The 21,711-nt window shown below is 46.3% G+C and overlaps 1 protein-coding gene across 2 annotated transcripts; it reads left to right on the top strand.

Moving 5' to 3' along the window:
• The first annotated feature begins 1,929 nt into the window (after positions 1-1,929).
• On the top strand, positions 1,930-20,860 carry LOC119405162 (E3 ubiquitin-protein ligase Siah1). Of its 2 annotated transcripts, none has more exons than XM_037671968.2 (5): positions 1,930-2,175; positions 7,833-8,238; positions 13,424-13,556; positions 14,707-14,813; positions 18,122-20,860. In XM_037671968.2, exons 2-5 carry the CDS (start codon positions 7,929-7,931, stop codon positions 18,490-18,492), a joined length of 921 nt encoding a protein of 306 aa, XP_037527896.1. In that variant the 5' UTR covers positions 1,930-2,175; positions 7,833-7,928; the 3' UTR covers positions 18,493-20,860. The 2 variants fall into 2 exon arrangements, with proteins under 2 accessions (XP_037527896.1, XP_037527895.1); XM_037671967.2 differs by lacking the exon at positions 1,930-2,175 and adding an exon at positions 2,359-2,551.
• Positions 20,861-21,711: the final 851 nt, after the last annotated feature.

Here is a 21,711-nt window from a genome sequence, read left to right as displayed (position 1 = left end):
ACTGTCCACTTGATAACAAAAAAATTCCAGCATTTCCATCTCAAGATTAATGTTGGCGTCAATGCATTTAGCCTTAAATTGATGTAGAGATGGGCTGTATTGCAACTGCAAGCAAAGTTGCAATCTTGCTGCCAACTGCAATGTCAAATGACCCCACGATAAAGTGTAGGTGTGTTCACTTTGCATGCACCACCCTGAACCAGTTCAGGGCAGGGCACAAGAAGTGCAGAAATGGTACGGTTCAGGTGCAGCGGCTCTAGGGGTGAATTGCAAGGTGCTGAAATGACTTGGGCCTCACTTTTGTGCCGTTCACATGTGTCTGAGAAGTTGCAAACTGCACGTTTCTTTTTTTTTTTTTTTCAGTTTCTGAATTGTGAATACACTTGTGGTGTGTAGACGTGGCAAACACATGTAACGGGTGTTCAAATAGTGCCTATGCTGGTGTACTGCATAGTTTGGTGCACTGCTGCTACGCACTAAGCCAGTGCAGTCATCAGAAGAAGGTGAAAACTGATGAACATCATCGGAATAGTGAAAATTGATGGCATGATGCATTGCCTTGTGAACTGCTTCAGGTGGTGTTCTATTTTTGAGTGCTACTATCTCGGGTAAATGCAAAAATACTTGTTTACTTAGAGTTAGGTGCACAATAAAGAACTCCCAAGTGGTTAAAATCAAACCGGAGTTCACTTTCCACATGAAATCTCCGTAGTATCCGTAATAGCCTATGTTAGATTCCAAACTGTTTGTTGCATATTGTGCATTCCAATTTCTTTCTCTGCATGTCACTAGAGAGTTGAGTGAATTCTTTTTTGAACTGGTTGCTGTGTGATTTGGCATTTCTTATCACATTGGCTCAAGCAACACTACACAAGCCCATAGCTTTCTTTGTGTGTGTGTGTGTCTATATATATATATATATATATATATTTATATATATATATATATATATATACATACATACATACCAAACTTTATACAGTTTCGATCATGGTCTCATTCATAGTTGAGCAAATTCTCAACTGCAGCAATGAGCCCCTTCTTGCTGCTGCGGGTTACAGGCTTAATTTTGGCATTATCTGGGATGTTGTTTCGTGTTCCTCTCGACATTTGCAACATTTCATTTACTCTTCTATGGCGTTGAATTTTGTGCAAACATGTACTTGAGCACATGCAAATAAACGTAATCAAATCTCTATGCTTCAAGCAAGAAGCCTTTGAAAGCTGCTACGCTGGTAAGTCAAAGTAAAACCCGAAATGGTCAAAATTGTCACGTGCCATGTACAAATTGTGCATATGTAATGCGCCAGGCATAAATTGTTCTCCTGCTGTACCATAGCTGGGCTGCAAAGAACCTTATCTTCCTGTGCACATTAAGTGTGTCATGATAGTTTGGGAACAGCGCCGTGACGCTTCACTCGCGAATAAAGGAATTCCTCGTGACATTTAATAACGCGTGCATAATGCTAACTGTTGCGCACCTCTTTATAAATTGTCCACTACTTGCGAAGGTTTCGCGGCACTAGCAATACTGAGGCGTTGCTGAACCACACAACAGCCCCAGCTTCTACCAGTTTTCGAAGATTTTGTTAATGTTGTGTTCTCCGGCAAAACCTGAGCGCATGGGTTTGCATGGAGGATGCCAACTGAACGAATATCTGAAGTTCGCTGTTATAGACGACCCTGCAGTCGCAAATTTAAAGAACTGGCAAGATACACTGCCTTTGTTTCATCAGGTGCATCGTGCTTTCGCTTTCGTAAGCACGTCGTGAGCCCGCAAAACATAATAGAGACTCCAGGCTACAAGCAGCAGATTACAGTAACTTCTAGAACACTGTAAGCAGACGCATCAAAGCAGAACTATCATCATCGAGAACATATCGAGAACGCTTGATGTTTTTGATGATGATAGCGTTTCTCGTTACGCACGTTTGTTGAACGGCAACGGGATGCAAAAAGAAATCGAGCGTGCGGTCGCCACAGTTTTCGGCGATGCAGTATCGCATGAAACGCGTCACATGATCCGCGTTATTGTTGAAACCCGATGCCACTTTTAAAGCAGTCGCACACGCTGCCACTACGCTGCGACCAGCGGACCGCGAAAACAGCTGATGACCCAGAGACTACTGCGACACGACGCCTTAGAAGAAACCTTGCAGGAGTCGAAGAGCAAAGGTAATTAAATCACGCCACAGCTTTAACGTCCCCTCAAGTTCCAAAAGAGGCAGCAGCGAAGGAAAGCGAACCACGCCGCTGTCTCGCTTGGTGAGCGAGCGAGCGGCAGCCGCCGTTTCCTCGCGAATCACCATTTCCAACATTTCCTGTTTCGACGCGCCTTTTGTTTTGGTTTTTGTTTGGCCGCTGTTCGCCTTCTCGCCATTGCTGCTGCTGCCGCCGCGGGCTCTCCTCTGCTGGCGTCTCGGGGCGGAAAAGATATGGGTCTGGACCCGTCTACGACGACTCCGTGAAAAACCCCCCTTCTTTGGCGCCGACGCAGCTGGGAATAGCGAGGGCCTGGGCCTAGATGAGAAGACGGCACGACTCTGGCCGCGTGAGTTTTTAATGCGGAGACCTCCGCCGTCTCGGCCGAGGTCGTATAATACGCACTGCTACACATCCCGTCGACGGGCAACTAGGTTGCGCGCTGGGCCGAGAGCGATACTATTTGAGCAATTCGAGGGGGTTTCTCGGGTTTCCGCAGTCTCCGCGGAAGTAACTCCGTGTCGTGGGTATCGTAATCCTGGCGACGTCAAGCGCTAACCCTCGGAAAGACAGATTGGAAACGGCTTGGAAGACGATTTATGTGGAGGGCCAGCCAAGGGGTCAGTAAAAACGGCAGAGCCCCGTTTATTTTTCTCTTCTCTTGTTTTTGCTGATTTGCCGTGTCGCCTAGTGCTAGGACAGTGTGACGCGATTGCCTCGTCGCAAGTCGATAACGAGACGTTGCCGTAATGGTTTCCCAGCACGACCGGGGAGAGGTTTTCGCTCGTTTCGAAAGGGGCGACTGTCGCGTACTTCGACTGGTCTCCGTGGACGTCCCACGCTTGACGACTTGCCGTTCCGTCGGTGACCGTGGCTTCCTTTTTCTCTTATTCTTTTGCCGTGTCGCAAAAGCCGAATTAGTGCCGCGATACGCAGCTGGCATTTGTCGCGCGCCTGTGTCATGTGTGACCGCTTAAAAGTCGCGTGCGTGTTTTTCAGTGTGCGAAGCGAGCCTACTTGTCAGGTACGCGAGATGACGTACGGCATTCGGTTCAGTTGAGGTCACCCGTGCGATAGCGGATTCCCCTCGTGCAATTGAGCGAATTCGATTGCGCGAAAGGGACCGATTGATAATCGATAGAGCCCGTGTAAACAACACCGCTCCAAAAAAAGAAGAGACGACGGGGTAAAAAGTGCGGTAGTCGCGTAGGACTTTCGCAAGAGAGGTGGGTTTCTCGGTTTCGAAAGAAATGCCCGTCGCCATGCGAACTCTATACTACCGATCCGTTTGCAAATGCATTAGTATGCGTTTTCGCACGTTCCATTTCTTTGTGGGTATGTGGCGCCCGCTGCTATATTTATATGCTCCGTGTTGAGATATCTCATCTCGTGCCGCAAATATCCTGCTAGCCGCCTCGGAATGCATGTTTCTAGGCGGTATTTTCAGTCTTATTTATTAAAGCCTTCTTCATTAAAGTAAGGTGGGCGTATAACGTTTTTGAACAATATAATTATATAATGCTTATAACAATATGACAGTTGTAATTATAACAGCACCCGATTTTATATTTTTCAAAAAAAAATAATCTACATGAAACTTGATTGATCGTAACAGACCACTCAGTTCTGTTAAGCAATAACGCCTTTTATCTTTTAACTATCAAAACACTTATCTATATGGGTCGTACTTAACTGACTCATTGATATCTGTAGCTACTCAACTCTGCAGAAAAAAAAAACGGTTGGCAGATAATTGGTATCAGTTTGCCATTACCCACTCGCCTTCGATAAGTTTCACTTATGTGTACTGTACTTCTTATGACGTGAAAGGAAAATTTAAAAAGGTGGTCGTAGGGTTCATTAATATGTGCTTGAAGCAATTGCGTGTGAAGCCATCTCCGCTCGTGCCCAAAATCATCGTATTAGTCATTGTTTCGTGCGTCTTTTATTTTCCTGCTATTGTTCATTTCACCATTGTTTTGGCACCACCTATTGTTTTCCAATGCACAATCCACTGTGTTGTTTGGTTTCCATCCTTCTTTTTACTTGTTTTTGACTGTCCATGACCATTATATAACATCCTCCTTGCAGTTCTGAAGTCCATTCTTGTTAGTGGATTATAATGTTGTGCCGCTTTAGCTCGAGGTCTCGGGTTCGATACTGGCTGCTGCCGTGTTTTGATGGGGGCAAGTTGCAAAAAGGCTTGTGCGAGTTGCATCGTGTGGTTCTGCTTACCACTTGGTACCTTTTGAGGTCCTCATTGGAATTGATTGTGCATCATTGAAACATAAATAATTGTGCTGTCTACACTTGGCGAATGGCTATTTCCATCAGCCTGCACAGTAGGCAGACTATAACTCGATGGCCAAGAAGTGTGCATTTGGATTTTTAGATAAGGTAGGTGCCGCATTCCAACCAGGGGCATAGCCAGAAATTTTTTTCGGGGGGGGGGGGGGGGGGGTTAACCATACTTTATGTATGTTCGTGCACGCGTTTGTATGTGCACATGTATATATACGCAAGCAAAATTGAAAATTTTGCAGGGGGGGGGGGGGTTGAACCCCTCCCCCCCTTAACTACGCCCCCTATTCCAACTGTCTTAGTTTGACCCGTTTCGCCGGGTTGAATTACATAGCATTCCAAACAGGCGAGAGACTGAACTTTTGTTAGTTTCAGAACTTTTTTTTACTTTGCCAAGTGACCTAAATATGTCGGTGTATGTGTTTGCTCGTGTGTTTGACATGAACCAGCATGCAAGCAGTAGTTTCGGCACAAAATTCAAGAAGTTTGAATCTCTGCTGTTGACCTGCTAAGGCAAAGCCAATGGAAGTAGCTGTAGAGGAATTTTTAATTTATACAAACTGAATTATTGTTCATCATTATTGGCCCTTTAAGCCTCTGCCAGTAATCTTAAAACTCCCATCTTTCCTAATCGGGAAGGTGTGGCACAGTAGTTGCAAGGACAAATACGCAGGACATGCATTACTAGTACAGTGTCACACACACTGTCCTGTTTTGCAATGGGCCTCTTTCCTTGCCTTTGTTATATCATGAGTGTTGATCCTTCGTTGTGAACCAGTTTGCTGAAGAAAAGCAGATTGCTAACTCCATATCTTGTCAATAAGTGCGGTTTATATAGTCTCAAACTTTATTTTTCTTTGCTTGGTACTCATTTCAGAGACCGCATAGAGAGGGCCCAAGGAGACCTTTTGGTGGAAAACTTAAATGGCCATGATTTGTACTGATGGCCAAACATACTGCCTAATAACGATTGTAATTTTGTACTCACACCGAAGTCTGTAAAATAAACCACGGTATGTAGGACATTCTGGCCTAAACTTGGGTACTTTGGGGAACTACATTCCTGCTGCAAATTTCTGTACACAAATCGACTGTTGATAAATTCACCACATGCTTCACTAAAATTGCCTTCTTATGTTTTGTAGACATAGAGGAGCTTCTGTGCAAATTTTTACATTTTTATACATGAGCAGATGCGTCGCGAAAAGGGTGCAAAAATTGCCATTTGTAATATTGAAACTGAGAAACATGTGGCCATTGCCACTTTCTGGAACTCGGCACACAATTTGATTATGATTATATGCTTTAAGGTGGCGTGCATATATAGTAGCTACTGTGAAAGCTTTGTTTTTTATGTGAGCAGAGGCGTCTGTGAAAAGAGTGCGTAAATTTCCATTTGTTTTACCGAAACTGAGAAACAAGTGGCCGTTGCAACTCGTTGGAACCCAGTTCACAATTCCAATGCACAGCTTCTCGTCATCGTTCCCGGCATCATGTGGTGCCATACGGCCGCTTGCTGAAAACTTTTTAGTGGTGACACATTGGTTGTCACGTCAGCATCTAATAACTTCCAGGTGTTTTGTAGTCTCCTTGGATGCCATGCAAAGGCTGCTTAAGTAGAAAATTAGCAATTGATCCTACAGTTTTGTACGTGATTGCGCCATTAGTGTGTAGTACACACCTGCAGGCAATTTAGCCAACGTGCAATATCATTCCAGCTAATCATTAATAATCTACCAAGCCCCAGCTGCACTGACGTGGCTGCTTTCACCAATAACGACAGGCAAACCATAGTTTGTCCAGGTGCCGGTTTCTTCTGACGAAGGAGATGCCCCGTCGCATTTCCCTGTGCATGTTTCTCTGCCCGAACATACTTCTCAATGACTTCAATTTTCCTTGTGATTGTCTGCTCAGCTGAGTAGGCTTGAACCTTATACATCTTGAGAAAGAGGCTTTTTTCCCTTTTAGAGCCGATGTGATTGTTACATTTCGGGCACATATTAAGCGCTAAACTGCACAAATACAAAATGGAACAGCACGGAGGGCGGGACTAAAGACACATTAACCACAAGACGAGTGCGAATATAATGCATTTTTAGTCTTGACGTAGGTGTAAGAATTAGCCGGGAGGAAACATTGTGGCCATTGCAGTACAGAATTGGAACGCGTGGAATCGTGCTTGGAAGCAATAGCACACTCCAAGCTGTTGTGCTACACTTTACATTGGTCACATTTTGTTGTGCAGCGACTTGAAATTTAATTTGTTAGTCGAGTAAGGGTGATTTTGAGTTTGTTTTGTCGATATGAATGGGGTGTGGGAAGCACATGTAAAGACATGATAATTTAATTGCATACACATTCAGAACTGCGATGTTGTCTCATACAGGTGACAAAACAAAAATGCATGCACAAATTCCAGCAAAAGCATAATTTTAAACGGAAAAGGAGAGTCATTGAAAGAGAGGATCATGCTTTACTTGCAACAAACATTTTTTTTTGCAAGGCATAAAAAACCAAAAACGTCCACTTTTTTACACACATAGAGATTTGGTGCAGTGCTTAAAAATTGAATGAGACCATCTTGGTCTTGCTCTGCCCGTGTATACATTTCTGCCTTTTCTTCTTTCCCGAAATGACACTTATACCTTGTTCCCAGTAGTAACACGCAACATCTATAAGATTTAGAAATTCTACCACAGGTGCTGTGTTGCATTGTTGCTGGAGAGAGTAGGACAGGGGACCAACATAGTCAAGCGCAAAAGTGTAATCCTTTATTCCGGATCTACAGATTCAGTATACTTAACCTATACCTGACCTGACCTGACCGAAGCGCGGCAGTGGATCGCTCATGCAACTAGAGGAATAGGCCTGCACATGCATTCAGCAATGTTCTCCGGAGGCGGGGTCACTGGCCGTCCGGCTCGTGACATCAGTCCGGAGAGCGCGGCCATTGGTGCAGGCTTGCGTGCATCCACCTTTGAGGAGGAAATGCCATGGACTTCTAAAGTTGTATCCAATTATAGGTGGCACAAGCTGTCGGATTAGTCCAAAGACTACATTTCGAGAGAAGCAGTGATTCCATTACGTGCATATATAACAGGCTGTTGCTGCCTTGCTTGAAATAAAAACCTCAAAAGACAGAGGACCAGTAAAGGGACACAGACAACAGCGCAGGTGAGTCTGTGCTGTTGTCTGTGTCCTTTTTTTCTTGGTCCTCTGTCTTTTGCGCCGTTTTTATTCCAAGGATGTTGTACCGACTCGCCCAAGCATCCACGTTCGCTGTCCCAGTGTGTGCACAGCATGGCTCACAGAGTGCCTCTCTTCCACAGGGGTTGTCCGCCCGCGGCAGCGGACACACTAGTGGTGCAAGCACGTGCTGAGGAGCGGCAGTGTCCGGCAACCAGTAGCTGCCAGTCGTCGGGAGCATGAGTCGGCAAGCGGCCGGCAACAAGGGGGGTGGCGGCAAGTCCGAGGCGGGTGGCGGCTACCCCGCCCGAGGGGCCGGGGCCTCGGACGCTGCCGTTGGGGCTCGTGGTGCGGCGGGACCCTTTCCCGGGGGCAGTGCGTCGCCAGCCTCCACGTCCAGTTCGGCCTCGGCACTGGCCAGCTTGTTCGAGTGCCCAGTGTGCTTCGACTACGTGCTGCCACCCATCCTGCAGTGCCAGAACGGGCACCTGGTGTGCTCGCCGTGCCGACAGAAGCTCACCTGTTGCCCCACCTGCCGAGGCCCCATTGGTGAGTCCTGCTGTCCAGCTGAATGTTACAGTGTCTCTGCAAAACTGAAGAAGAGTTGCAGTTCAACTACTTTAGCTGTCGTAGTGATGGTTGTGATGCAGGTTTGCTGTCACTGCGCGAGCTGAAAAATTTGATTTTGTCTGCTGGATGAACAAGTTGATCCTTAGTGCTTGAGCAAAACAGAGGATCTTAAAACACGGCAGCACTTTTTTGTACAGACATCGATGATTCAAATGCAGGTTGGTACCGCCAGTACACTGTAAGAAAAAATCGAGTATTTGAAGAGTCTTTCTGCCACACAACTATAATCATCATCCACTTCGCGTACTTTCCTCGCGTTATCACCGTGGTCCCGAACGGCGCGTGCATTATCAGCGTGACGTAGCATTCTTGATAGGAAAGTGATGAGAGCCAGGTTTTCAAAAAAGGAAACGCGAGCAAGCCAGGTGACTATTATTGTTGTGTGGCAGAAATACTACCCAAATACATGATTTTTTCTTGTGTAGTGGTTAACAATAAGGGTGACTGAGCAAGCTGTTATTGTATCACGTAGAAAAATGTTGCACTAGAAACGAGACAAAAACAGTGGAGAAGAGTGCGCATTCGCACATGTGGAATTTTTTTATAATATATAACCACCTTTCCAAGGTGAACCTTCACTTGATAATGGGCTCATGCTGTGTTCTTTCATTTCGTCTTGTCTCGTGTATAGCACTAAATTTGTTATGGCTGTGGTTATCAATGCTTGCAGTTCTGTTATGCAGCCAGTGTTTCTAAAGGCATTGGTGCATGCGAAACAGCAATGAAAATGTGTTACATGCCTTGCCTGTCTCGTTTATTATACTCTCCTCGACCCGGCCAAGTCCTTAGTCATAACTCGGTAATAGTACCTTTAGCCTTTACTTCACATTCACTGCCCTAGGCTGCCGCATTAGCATCGCTGCTGTTTTACAGTTGAATGCCCATACTTTTCTAAGTGTAGATGTAAATGCCGCAACCATATTTGCACCCATCGCTGTTGTTGCCTCCAGCTAATTCCGTCCAAGGAACAGAACACTTTTGTTACTTGGTCTGTGTAGCATCTACTTAGCGCAACTTTAAGGAACACCGACAAGCCCACCTTGTAGCTCTGCTGCATGACTTCTACTCTTTCATAATGCCTACATGACACAATGAATGTGGACAAAATTTCAGTCATAGGATAGACACTGTTATGTTACCACACGTCAACCTGTTCATGTCAATACAGGTCTCTAGCATTGCCGAGTGAAAGGAGTGAGCTCTTCAAAGAAAAAAGCGCCTTTACTGAGAAAGCTCTTAAAGGAAAGCTTTCATTGAAAGGAAGTACCGTGAGTGCGATCTCTTGCCAAAGTAGAATCGCTGTCATTTGCAGCAGGGGACAACGGAGGGCCGCGGATCGGTCGGAGCAGTACTGTTATGCGTTCGCCCGGAAAGCTGTGCGCCGTCTCGTCAGCTTATTCCGGACGCAGCTTGAGATTTTTGCTCTTTGTGAATGAACCAGGCAAGTATATCCGAACGGTGCTAAGCTCCACAATCGCAGCTTACCAATGCCACCCCTCCTGTGTGCAAGGCCCAAATTGAAGCTCTGTCATGTGCCGTGACATCTTCTATCAAAGCTGTACAAAATGTGTCCCATAACGAGTTCCTTGGTCTCCTCCTAAACTTGCTTGCAGTGTGCCCGATAGATTAGTCTTATTTGGTTCTCTTTGGGCTATCTTCAGCTGCCTTATTTTCCTGTGCAGTTTGATGTAGTAGTACTTGGTGTAAGCTACATTGGTTTAGTTACCTATTTGCTACGGCGTTCACTTACTTTTATTCAAACACTGCATTTGGTGCAAAAGCTGTGTATTGTTGGCTCACCCACAGTGACCCTTTACTGTAGCTCTGTTAACACCTGGCATGCCTCCTTCAGGCTAGATCCACATGTAGCTAGAACCCTGCCTTCTCCTATGTACCGGTGTTTGTGTGTGCATGTGTGTGCTTGGTTTAGATTGCACGCATAGCCGGATCTTGAACCCCCTCCCTCAAAATATTATCATCACTGTGCCTCTGGTTTAGGTGTTGTCTCATTTTAATAAGACAACACCTGTAATCTGTAAAGAAAGCCTGTAACTACCACCGCAAAAGCATCTGATTGCAGCAGGGTCTGATATGAAAATGGACGAAGGGTGCTTCAATTTTTCTTTACTCCTTAAAGACCAAAGTTGAGATTTAGGAGCAGCCACCAAAAAAAAGACCTAAATTTAACCACGGCATCGCCTTCTTTAATGATAGAGCTTATTTTGTAGGTCAGAAAATGGTGACAATATTATGAACGAGCGGAAAATGCTGCACCTAAGTTCTCCGCCAAAGTGCGGTGTGGCTTCACTGCAAGGTAGAGCACTCTGCAGTGAAGCCGCATTACACAGAAAAAGGTTGATTGCAATTCACCCTCACTCTCCGGATTTGTGACGTCGATCAGGGCATTGTCATCAGGATTCCTTTATAGTAGTTTCCTTTTTTTTCTTCTTCTTCTCGTTAAAATTGTGACAATAGCAATGAGGGTATTGTCTAGCCTGGACTGAAGGGACACAGAAAAGAGACGAAAAAATCCGTGCCAATAACAAGTGCAGCCTAGGTAGCTCTTCTGCGTGCATTCTGTCGTCATATTAGTGATTATTGATTGATCATATAGTTAAGGTGCAAATGCAGCGAATTCCTGACCGAGGAATTTGTGTAACGCGAATGTATCGGCCAACATTACGTGTCACCTCGACTGTAATATGGTCTGACGCCACACTGTCTGTCCGAATATTTCGGAGATCGGACTCGAGTTTTGTCGCTTAAATGCTCGAAATTGATCATTGCCCGATTCACCAACAAAATATCGAACACTGTCGTGCCAACATCAGCTGGTAGCACAGTGGGGTAGATAGCTGGCATCAGAGAGCTGGCTTCAATCACGATGGTGGAGTAAGGCGACGCAGTATTTCTTTTTTCCGTGGCATTAGTTTCGGTGCGCGTGGGAGGCAGAGGATTTCGGTGGGCTCGACGGAAAGTAGGGCAAGCTATATGCTTCACACGCATTCATCAGCAGAAGACGGGTGTGCAATGTGCCGACTGCAGCACGAAATGTTGTGGTATCTGCTCTGTACTTCGTGCTATCGTGCTCAAGCTCCGTTCACCCCGGGGAGCTTTCTACGGGGGTCACATTGGTGACCTAACGATGGACTTGTTTCACGCGGGAGCTCTCGTTCCGCGCGTCGATATGCTCATCGTGACCGCGAACTCTCGGAATACACGCTGTATCATAACCGTAGAAGTCCATGGCATTTCCTCCTCAAAGGCGGATGAATACAGGCCTGCACCAATGTGCGTGCGCACTCCAGAGTGACGTCGTGAGCCGGACGTCCGGTAACCCCGCCTTCGGAGAACATTGTCGCGTGCATGAGCGGGACTATTTCTTTAGTCGCTCAAGCAATCGGCTGCCGCGCTTTGGTCATTTTGGCAGAGCCTCTCCGGACTTTGGAACGCCAGCAGTGTTTTAACCATGACAGCCATGGCGGCATTCCATTTCCACGGCATCTGTGGCTCTGCGCACCTTCCCCTTCGTTCTTTCGTGACCTTGCGTTACTGTTGTCTTGCGACAGCTTTTGTTCGCGCCGATCGGCCAGAGGCCAATTTTCAGCTCCGAGAAAGGAAGTCGCAGTTTCGTCGCAAGGGCAAAGCAATGAATTTGATAGCAACAAATTGGAATCGCACAAAGTGAGGCTTGCAGCGAACTACTTTAGCATGCGACATGGCGTAAATAAACAAAACGCTGGCGTAAGGAAACGCGACCGCTGCAGCAATCGAAGTGACCTTCCTTTTGTCTATCAGTGCAATGCACGCTACACGGCACGTGCAAAGGAATGAGCCGTCTGCTGAACCCTGTCAAGATAGGGCCTTTGGCGCGACAAAAGATGGCCGGCGTGTTACCTCACCGCTTGATGCGCGATCATCGGCTGCTCTCGCACACTTTCACTTGCACATAAAGCGTACGTCGCGTGGGGCAGTGTTATCGTTTTGGACTTTATACGGAACCTCACTGTGATGGCAAAGGTGCACCTGGAGTGTCCATATAATTGCTATCACCATAGGAGCATTGATTGTAGCAAGCCAATAAGAACATGGAATTAAGAGAGCCGCAGCCGCCATTGAATACTGCTAGTGTTTCAGCAGGGCCTTGGTAGCACTGGACAATGCGGACAAGTGAGCAGGTACAAAGGGGTTATTGTTGCACAACACAGTAGCAGGTATGTGAATGCGCCTTGCTTGTCGCCGGTGCAGTGATGCCTGCTTGTGCGACCGAAAGCTGTCTGCAGTGAACGCACCTCCTGGCGATGAAAATTGGTCTCGGGATCCTCTATGCTATGAATTCTGTCATGCACTGTGTCACCAATTGGAAATCTGTGTGAATGGGATTTAGTTGAGATTGCACAACACTTTAATATGAACTGAGAAGTACCCTATTCGCAAAGTTGTCTTTTTGAAGAAAGCTCCTCCTTGGTGTTTCTGCCCAAAAGCCTGCAACACCCGTTATCTGCGCTAGTTAACTTTCTTGCTGGCAGGTGGTGAGACTAGTCCGCATTTCATTTTTGTACAGTGTTGCTTCTTATTAAATTATCTTTCATTTCTGGACAAATTAGTCAACTGAAGATGCTATGTGTTGTACTGAACGATAAACATAAACTGCGATCCTGCAGCAAACATCGAGTGCACCGAAAACGGTGTTGTTTATAAATGGGAGCTCTCGCAACATACGCGCAGGTGGACAGCTGGCTGACAGAGCACGCTTCTACTATCTATCACGCTAACAACGGCACTGCGCATTGAGTGGTGTACGTCAATCATGATGTGCAGTGCACACTTATATGCACTTCGGCACTGCACCCAACTGGCCCACACTCGGACTCCATTGTGTGGACAATGTTGCGTTATCCATTTGGCTACGAGGTTCATGTTAGCAAATGGTGTCTCTAGTGGTGAAACTTGTAAGCAATGGCGTGTGGACTGTCTCTTGTCCTTCTTTCTTTTTTTTTTTATGCATGCATGCACATTTGTAGATGTGCAATGCTGACACAAGTGTGTCAACCTTGTCTCAGTCGACTGACATCAACGTTTGACACACCACCTCCTTGTGCAGGCAACATCCGCAACCTGGCCATGGAGAAAGTGGCCAACACGGTGTTCTTCCCGTGCAAGTACTCGCTCACGGGCTGCCCGGCCCTGCTGTCCCACTCAGATAAGCCCGAGCACGAAGAGGCCTGCGAGTTCAGGTCAGGATAGCCAAGAGCTGCCTTAATTAATGTATTAGTTAACATAGCTCTATTTATTAATATAGCCTGCATGTGCTTGTTATGTGTATACAGGGTGTTCGTTAGACAATACAGCTCTCTTATAAAAACGCTATGACAATCGGGCACCTGTTGACTTCGCAAACAAGCTCTACATCAAGACAGAAATACTTTGCTGCACCTAAAGTTACATTGAAATGAGTAATTAACAAAAAGTCATTAGTCAGCTTTCTAATTATTAACTTGAGGGCAGTTGTTCATACGGAAAAGTTGTAGGACGTGACAATTCATGGCAGAATCATTTTTTAGAAGTCCCAAAAAACGCACGTAATATTGAAATGTTAATCGTCAAAATCGAAGGCCCCAATCCAAGTGGTATCGAAACTGAGCACGCCCGACACTCGGGAAATACCAACACTGTGTCGCATCAGACAGGAACCTCACATGACAGACATTTGAAAAGAGGCACATCGCAGCAGAGTCTGGTCAGAAAAAAATGACAAGTCATCCAAAATACACAAGTGATGTTTCGTGCTTATCTGATTCTTTCGCGTTGTGCCCAAGAAAACCACAATTTCCACCTTTTTTTTTTTTTCACTGTATAGCATAAAACTGGGGGGTAGCCACTGTTGTGCTTCTCGCAGACCAGCGAAAGAGTTCTTTGCGCTTATTTGGAGCTTAAGACAGAAGTGTCCTTGAATCTGGTGAATTGAAGTCCATGAAGGACAGGACTCGTAGGACGAAAATATTTTAATTGTTCATTAAGTAGACCCTTTTCATTATTGTAAAGCTAACTTTCCTGCGATGCAGTTAGCCCAACTAATGGCAGCTAGTCACTTACTGCAGGCAGCATGTTTAAAGGCAGTTTGATTGCGCTATGACATGGAAAACTTATAATCAACGCTCTTGATATAAACACTGGTAATAGACGAGCCCCTGCTCGTGCAACTAGCACCTCGTCTCCACTTGAAGGACGATGGCTGCTGCCAGTAGTAGGGTGAATATGCAGCGCAAGGAAGCACACTTGCGGATTATGAAAAGAGACTATTGCAGGAAGGGAAAACATACTCTCACATGCGAAAACATGCCCCCCTAATCTCTACCCCTCTCTTCTTGTTGCGGCATGATGCAGGCCATACCTTTGCCCTTGTCCCGGAGCGTCATGCAAGTGGCAGGGCTCTCTCGACCAAGTGATGGCTCACCTCGTCCACTCCCACAAGTCCATCACGACGCTGCAAGGTGGGTCCGCCACAGAAGGCACTCGCAGTCCAAATAAGCTCCACAGTAATGTCACAAGCTCTTATTTATTGTTATGTGATCGGGCTTCACCCACAAAAAAAACGTTACAACTGCTTGCCAAAGGCCGAGCCGCAGTGTTTGGGAAACTTTGAGGCCATTTTATTTTTAGGCAGTTCCGATAATATGGCGCGCACAATGCAAGTAGCAGAATTTGTTCTAGAGTTAACGCATGATGCTGAAATTATCTTTTATGTATGAAAGACGGCGCAATTTGCAAACGATCAGATTAGTCGACGCCCGACATCCGTGCTCGCCACTACCATTGCACTGAGAGTGCTACTCGCTTGTACAGGGATTGTACTTGATTTTCTGAGCACAAGTTTGCCCAATAGTGAGTTTCGTCTTAAAAAGTTGGAGTGCCACCATCTTCACTGTCACAACCACGTGAAAATACAATCGCAGTTGATCGAAATTTTTTGTAGATACGAACTGCTCTTGAGACTATCGTGCTCAAACTAGGCTACCTAAACAGTTGTTGGCATGGCTCATTCAGTTTCTTGGAATATGTGTTGTCATGTGTTAAAACAATGACGGTGTGGTAAAGATGGCACCACAATTAGCAAACTAAGCTAACTTGGGCCATCTTACACAAGAATATTTTGCTACGTCAGCAACTGGGCTGTCAGCTCGGAAGGATTGTTTGTCGAGTCAATCTGAGGTCGGCTCCATGAAGTGGCATTTAAGGAAATAAATAAAAATTAGAGCTGTGCGAATAGCAAAATTTTGAGTGCGAAGCGAATTCGAATAATAAAGTTTGAGTGCGAATCGAATAATTTTCATATTTCTCAAATATTTTTCGAATACTTCGAAGCAAAGTTACAGAAAAAAAGTTGCAGAGGATTCCTAAGCATATTCTAAATTACATTCTAAAAACATTATAGCTCCGCAATGGCGCAACCAGGCGCCATTGCGGAGCTATAATGGGCTATAATGAGGCCATTTTGGGCTCGTCGGAAATAGCATTTCTCAGTCTTCAAATTTCCCGCCTCAGCTAGGTCCTCCATTCAGAAGCAAGCATACAAAAAGCAAATGTTTAAAGTTCATTTGGAGGTCTCCCATTGGTTGAGTCCGCGATGTTGCTCCAGCACGCCTCGCCATTGGTCCGGTACTCGCTCCGGGAGAGCGTCGTCTGCTGCTTTCGCGTCGCGAGGTCACGGTTGTCAACAATCGCGCTGCTTAGTGACGTGTTCGCTCGTTCTGTGTTCGTGGGTCGACGATCACTTGAATATAATTACGCTTTGGTTTGCCAGCTACAAGCAGAACGTCAATCATCAGATTACGATAGTGCGCCGCACTCGTCGCGGACATCGCAGACGCGCCTCTCGGACAGACTCTGGGACCCGCGGTTAGAGGTTCTGCTTGTCAGCACTTTGGACCTCGTGACCAAAAACCATCGCTGGATGACTTTGTGCTCACGATCGAGCATGACTTACTTTGAAACGTCGGGCACCGCAGCCACACACACTGTGACCGAGCTTACTGCTCGAAGTCGTGGCTAGGCCTAACTCGCACTAGTTGCGGCTTTTTCGCAAAGGCGAAGAAGCTACAATGTGCTTCGTCACAAGCAACGAATCGCATCGCCCGCTGGCTTCTCGGAATCGTGGATGGGCACTTGACACACGGGCACCGGACCCCCTGGCCAAGCTGGTCGCACAGCGACCGCTCAGAGCACTGGTGGAAGTGGCTGGCAGCTGCAGCTTTGCACGTCGACGCCCCAAAACGCAAAACCACGCTGATTTATCACCGTTATATTTATTTACCAATATTATAAACAGTTATATTTATTTTCCGGAGGTTCAAATAGTAAAATTCCGGTGCGAATCGAATCGAATAGCAAACACTATTTGAAAAATATTCGAAAGTTCGAATATTCGCACACCCCTAATACAAATAAAATTCGCAAAAAGGAGCATTATCTTTCTTTCCTTTTTGGGGGAATCTTTTATGCCATAGCGGAAGAGTACATGCTATAGCTTAATCAAAAGTCAAATTACCAGCCTAATAAAGTAATTCATTGCATTACTCATTACACCAATAGGTAATTCAATGACTGTAATTTCATTACTGCCAAGTCTGGTCACATTATTTGGTAGTTTTTGTATTTCCTTAGCTTGTAAGGCACTGCAACAGGCAAGTAAACTGGTATGTGTACTAGTTGCTCACATGGGTGTAGTGCATGGCTTTATAACAAAATTTTGCCAATGTCTTGCTAGGGTTCAGCCACACATTTAGTATAGCCATTCTCGTGAAGGATAAAGCTGCAAAATGGCTAAAATGCAGCTGCAGCACTTTCATGTCAAAGTTGCAATTGTGCGAACCTTCAAATGTGTTTTTTTTTTTAGTTTTAATGCCTTTTGTTGACTCCACTCAAACATAAAGGGTTCTTTTCCATGTTCTCATCGACTGCAAATGACAAAATTGGTTTGATTTCGTTCGTATCGCAAGTATCTAGTGGGTGATGCTAGTTGTATTGCTCATCATTTTGCAAATTACATGTAAAAGTTAACGACAGAAAATAAGTAAAAATAATCGCAGTAAATGTTCGTCCATTTTCTTACAGTGCAATGCTTTCAAATCATTAAAAATAACATCACCACCTACCGCACATCTTTAACATTGGGTCATGAGCTTACGTTTTGGGTTTAGCAAGAGGAAATTGCCATAAAGCCCTGTAGGATGTAGCCGGTGATTCTCTTTTTTATATCTCAACGTTTTTTTTAAACCACTGCAGCTGTGAAAAAAGCACGCTATTGTAGATCTGAAATCAGCATTAAAAACTTGGCAAGACAAGTTTATTTCATATTGAAACAAAAGTTTTAAGTATTGTTGCACTAATTTTATGTTCATTTAGATAAGGTTGACATTTTAAAATATTTGTAATCTATTTGAAAAACCATTCATAATTACAAATAGCAGTTATTCGATTCGAAAACCAAAAGGGAATGATGTTGAGCTATTTGATGCTGTATGGTCTGCTGAAGTGACAGTGCGTACGACACGGACAAAGAGAACAACAATGCGAGCGTTTACTAGCAATGGTTTTTTTTTATTGCACCAAGACGAAAAATGTTGAGTCGGTGCTCAATGTTGTCGTTCTCTCTTCGTCCATGTCGTACGCGCTGTCATTCGCTTCAGACCATCGAATACCAAATGGAATAGGACAGTTCAGTTGTACAATCGAAATTTTCTAACGTTTGCACACTCTTGGTTGAGGGCCTCATGCGCTCCATATTCTTTTGCCATCGCAGGCGAGGACATAGTGTTCCTGGCGACAGACATCAACCTGCCCGGCGCAGTCGACTGGGTGATGATGCAGTCGTGCTTCGGGCACCACTTCATGCTGGTGCTGGAGAAGCAGGAGAAGTACGACGGCCACCAGCAGTTCTTTGCCGTGGTGCAGCTGATTGGGTCGCGCAAGCAGGCCGACAACTTCATCTACCGCCTCGAGCTCAACGGCCACAAGCGCCGGCTCACCTGGGAAGCCACACCGCGCAGCATTCACGAGGGCGTCCAGGCGGCCATCATGAGCAGCGACTGCCTCGTCTTCGACACCAGCATCGCCCAGCTGTTCGCCGACAGCGGCAACCTAGGCATCAACGTCACCATCTCGCTGTCCTGAGCGGCGTTCCGCGTGCCACGCCGCGCGTCCGTGTGGACGTGTGTGGCACCCCTCGCGACTCGTTAGCAGCCCGGCAAAGAACGTTGCAGCATGCACGTCGACATCACCCTCTTACCATTTCGTGTGTGCCGTCGCGTGAAGTGTTCGTTGCGCCTTCGAAGGACGTGCTGCAGTCCCGTGACGCGGACTACTAACTGCGGGTTTTGCAGTGTGGAGATGGACAACGCGTTTCGGGAACAACGGCGCAAGGATGTGTTCACTGGCCACGTGTCTTGGACGTGTTGTCGTTGCACGCGCATACCAATGGACTTTTAGCACGTTTCAGGGCATGGATTGACGCAGCTGTGACGTGGGTGACGTGACCACAATAGCTGCGTTGTCTGCCCCGGTATTGCACTGTCGACGTACTGCTCAGCTTGACTCATCTGTATACAACAAACCTCCAGGCGTGTTACTGCAAGGTGCCGTGGACGTTGCTCTCATCCAATACATTACCCAATGACGTTGCATCGGCTCTGCGCCTTTTGCAAGCTTGGTGCACCATTTTTGCACCTCCCTTCTGTAACGTTCAGCACCATGGTTGGTAATAGCGATTGCTACCACAGGTATGAAGCTGCACTTGCAGCCTAGGTGTACCTGCCTGTACGGCTGCTTTTGCGACCCACGATCATGGAGTGTTTTCTTACTTGCATTGCCGTTTTGCAGTGCAGACACTCCACGGTGTCGTCCGCAGCAAACCGGGCCATCACGCTGCATTCCTGGAGACAAGATGCCTTGGCACAGACTCGAGCAGCTTATGGCTGCCTCGTATTACATCGTCGTTTCGACTGTGGCAGCGCGCTTTCAAGTGTTCGTCAAACCTGCCGCAGACACTGTTCCCAAGGTGCGAGTGATCTCGAGGGCTCTAGGGAGTGCCCTAGAAGACTGCGATGCGAGACTTCCTGCGATGCGAGAGAGCCGCCGCACTCATAGTCATCCGTTGCTCACTTGATCGTCTTGTCATAGGCGGGGAGACGGAATCGACGTCTTAGCTCGGCGTACTAGCCGCGCAAGCCTCCGAACAAATTACCAGCGCGTGGCACCACAAGTCTGGCAGTCTGCACTTTTTGAGACGGGCCTTGCGGTCACCGTCGGCTACGTGATTGGTCAGTTTCAACGTGTTGGGACGGTAATGCGAGGTTATATCGAGATGCCTGAAAGCACCAGTCTCTGGCCTTACACTTACACAATTGTTTCAGTCAGCTTCAGGTAACGACAAATTTCGAATGAAGCCAGCTCCTGAAAAGTTGCAAGGCCACGTTGAAAAAATTTGCAACTGCGAATAACTCGATCATCTTGAGGTCGTGCAGATCTCTTGAAAGACTAGCCACTGTCACAGGTTTTCCATCACATGATGAAACCCTGAGAAGGAAAAAAATGTGATTTCATGGACATTGAGCGCGTTCCTAGTGCTGCAAGCGACGGGCAGCCCCAACGTGTATTCGAAGATTTCCCCAGACAGGAGCACTCGCTGTTGCCTATATTCAATTGGACAAGGGCCATCGCAGATGACCATAGCGTCATGCGAGATGCCAGTGGCCTACTGTGGAGTGGGCGGACAGTTTGCAGCCCCACAAGCTCCGTTGTGTTCACAAACGCTCTGTGCACTGCCGCCTGAACTTTTTTCTTTTAGGCCGCAGCGCTTCCGTGACGCGTAGCATGTACTCCGGGCGTGCACGCGCCGGTGTACTGCTTGTGGCTAGCAGGCAACAAATCTTTTTAGCGCTTTGATTGGTGGTTACTCTTTGCTTTTCCTTTGCTGCAGAGATGTTAATTGGATCGATTCTTCAACTACGAAATGTCTCTCGTTTGTCATATGTCGCCAGATTCTGGCGTCGTCCCTGACGACAACACTGCTACGAGACTGCGGATGACGTTAAACGCCGGTAAGGGGGCGCTGGCTTCACGCAATCCTCTGAAGATATCCAAAAGGCACAGAAATCCCTTGGGACTTAGAGATGACGAAACAGGATCAAACGCCGCCCACAGATTAATAACCCGAAGGAAGGCGGCCAACTGAGGTTCGCTTAATATACAAGAATTGCGGACATTTCGCATTGACTTAAGTACTAACTACGCGAGGTTACATATAAACTGGCAGCCGGTTCATTGGCTTGCCGAAACGACCTGCCTTTTGTAGGACGTGCGAAGGAGAAAAATGCGTCGTTTGGGCCTTCCCTATTTTCACGCCAACAGCTGGATTGGTTTTGCGTCTTGACATCATCGCCTGTACGCTGGATTCAGTGACGCTGTTCTTTTTTGAAGGATGAAAAAGAAAAGAATGTACATATGTTGCATAGTACGGAAATAAATCTTTTAGTACCAACGACAGGTTTGACAAGGGCTTGCGTACATTGGCTCGAGACTGTGGTAAAGTCTCGTCACTAGTTATCCAGTGTACAAACATTTTCCTTTTCTTTGCTGCGATTTCCCTTCACACACCTGAAATGCAAGCGACATCAACATGCGAGCTATCCCTTCCCATGCTGAACTTCCTCGTCACCTGCGAACAGACTTAACGCTTTCAACACATCTGCCATTGAGACTTGCTTTTGGTGCCATCAAAATGCACTCCTCATACACGAGGATCAGGTTTAAATTTGCTCACCGAAGTTGTACAAGTGATACATGGCAACATGGACACAACAAAACAACATTGACGTCTCTCAATGGCAACAACTTGCAAGTCTCGTGTCACACTGGAAACAACTGCAGCTTGCAAACATTCAAACGCGAAAACGTTCCAAACACTTGCAAAACAGCTTACACAATAGAGCCCGCTAAATGCATTCAGAACGGTACTCTGCACAAAATTGCAGATGTATTCTTGAAGATTTTCGGACATCGTACACAACATTTGAACTCCCTGTGCAAGAGCCTCACATTTTTCTTGTTCTTTTCTTTTAATGCTACAAAGAATGCCACAAGTGAGATTTCGTAGGTTCGGACTTGGACTTGCAAGATTTATCACCGCTTCGTGCAGCTGTAATAGACCCAACGCGCAGCATCGCCGGCCAGGACCGTGCGTTTTTAAGGACATTGTTACTTGCCGATCCCTTTACCTTCGTCTTCGCTGAGAGACAGCTTGTCAGCAGCTGTTAAACAAGCGTGCCCGCACACACCAGGTGAGCATTACGGCAGTCCTGTAGTGATGCATACAAGTCTCGTTTTAAGTCTTTG

Source organism: Rhipicephalus sanguineus, chromosome 9 (assembly GCF_013339695.2).
Source record: "Rhipicephalus sanguineus isolate Rsan-2018 chromosome 9, BIME_Rsan_1.4, whole genome shotgun sequence".
Taxonomy (NCBI): Eukaryota; Metazoa; Arthropoda; class Arachnida; order Ixodida; family Ixodidae; genus Rhipicephalus; species Rhipicephalus sanguineus.
Note: the sequence above shows the minus strand (reverse complement) of the source record. Positions and strands in the feature narration are given on the sequence as shown.

What these genes read in the sequence shown, in the direction of transcription:
- LOC119405162 (XM_037671968.2), top strand. Translation starts at nt 7,929, where the DNA reads ATGAGTCGGCAAGCGGCCGGCAACAAGGGGGGTGGCGGCAAGTCCGAG. An exon ending in GAAGAGGCCTGCGAGTTCAG is followed by an intron (nt 13,557 to 14,706) that starts GTCAGGATAGCC and finishes GGCATGATGCAG; the next exon opens with GCCATACCTTTGCCCTTGTC. An exon ending in GTCCATCACGACGCTGCAAG is followed by an intron (nt 14,814 to 18,121) that starts GTGGGTCCGCCA and finishes TTGCCATCGCAG; the next exon opens with GCGAGGACATAGTGTTCCTG.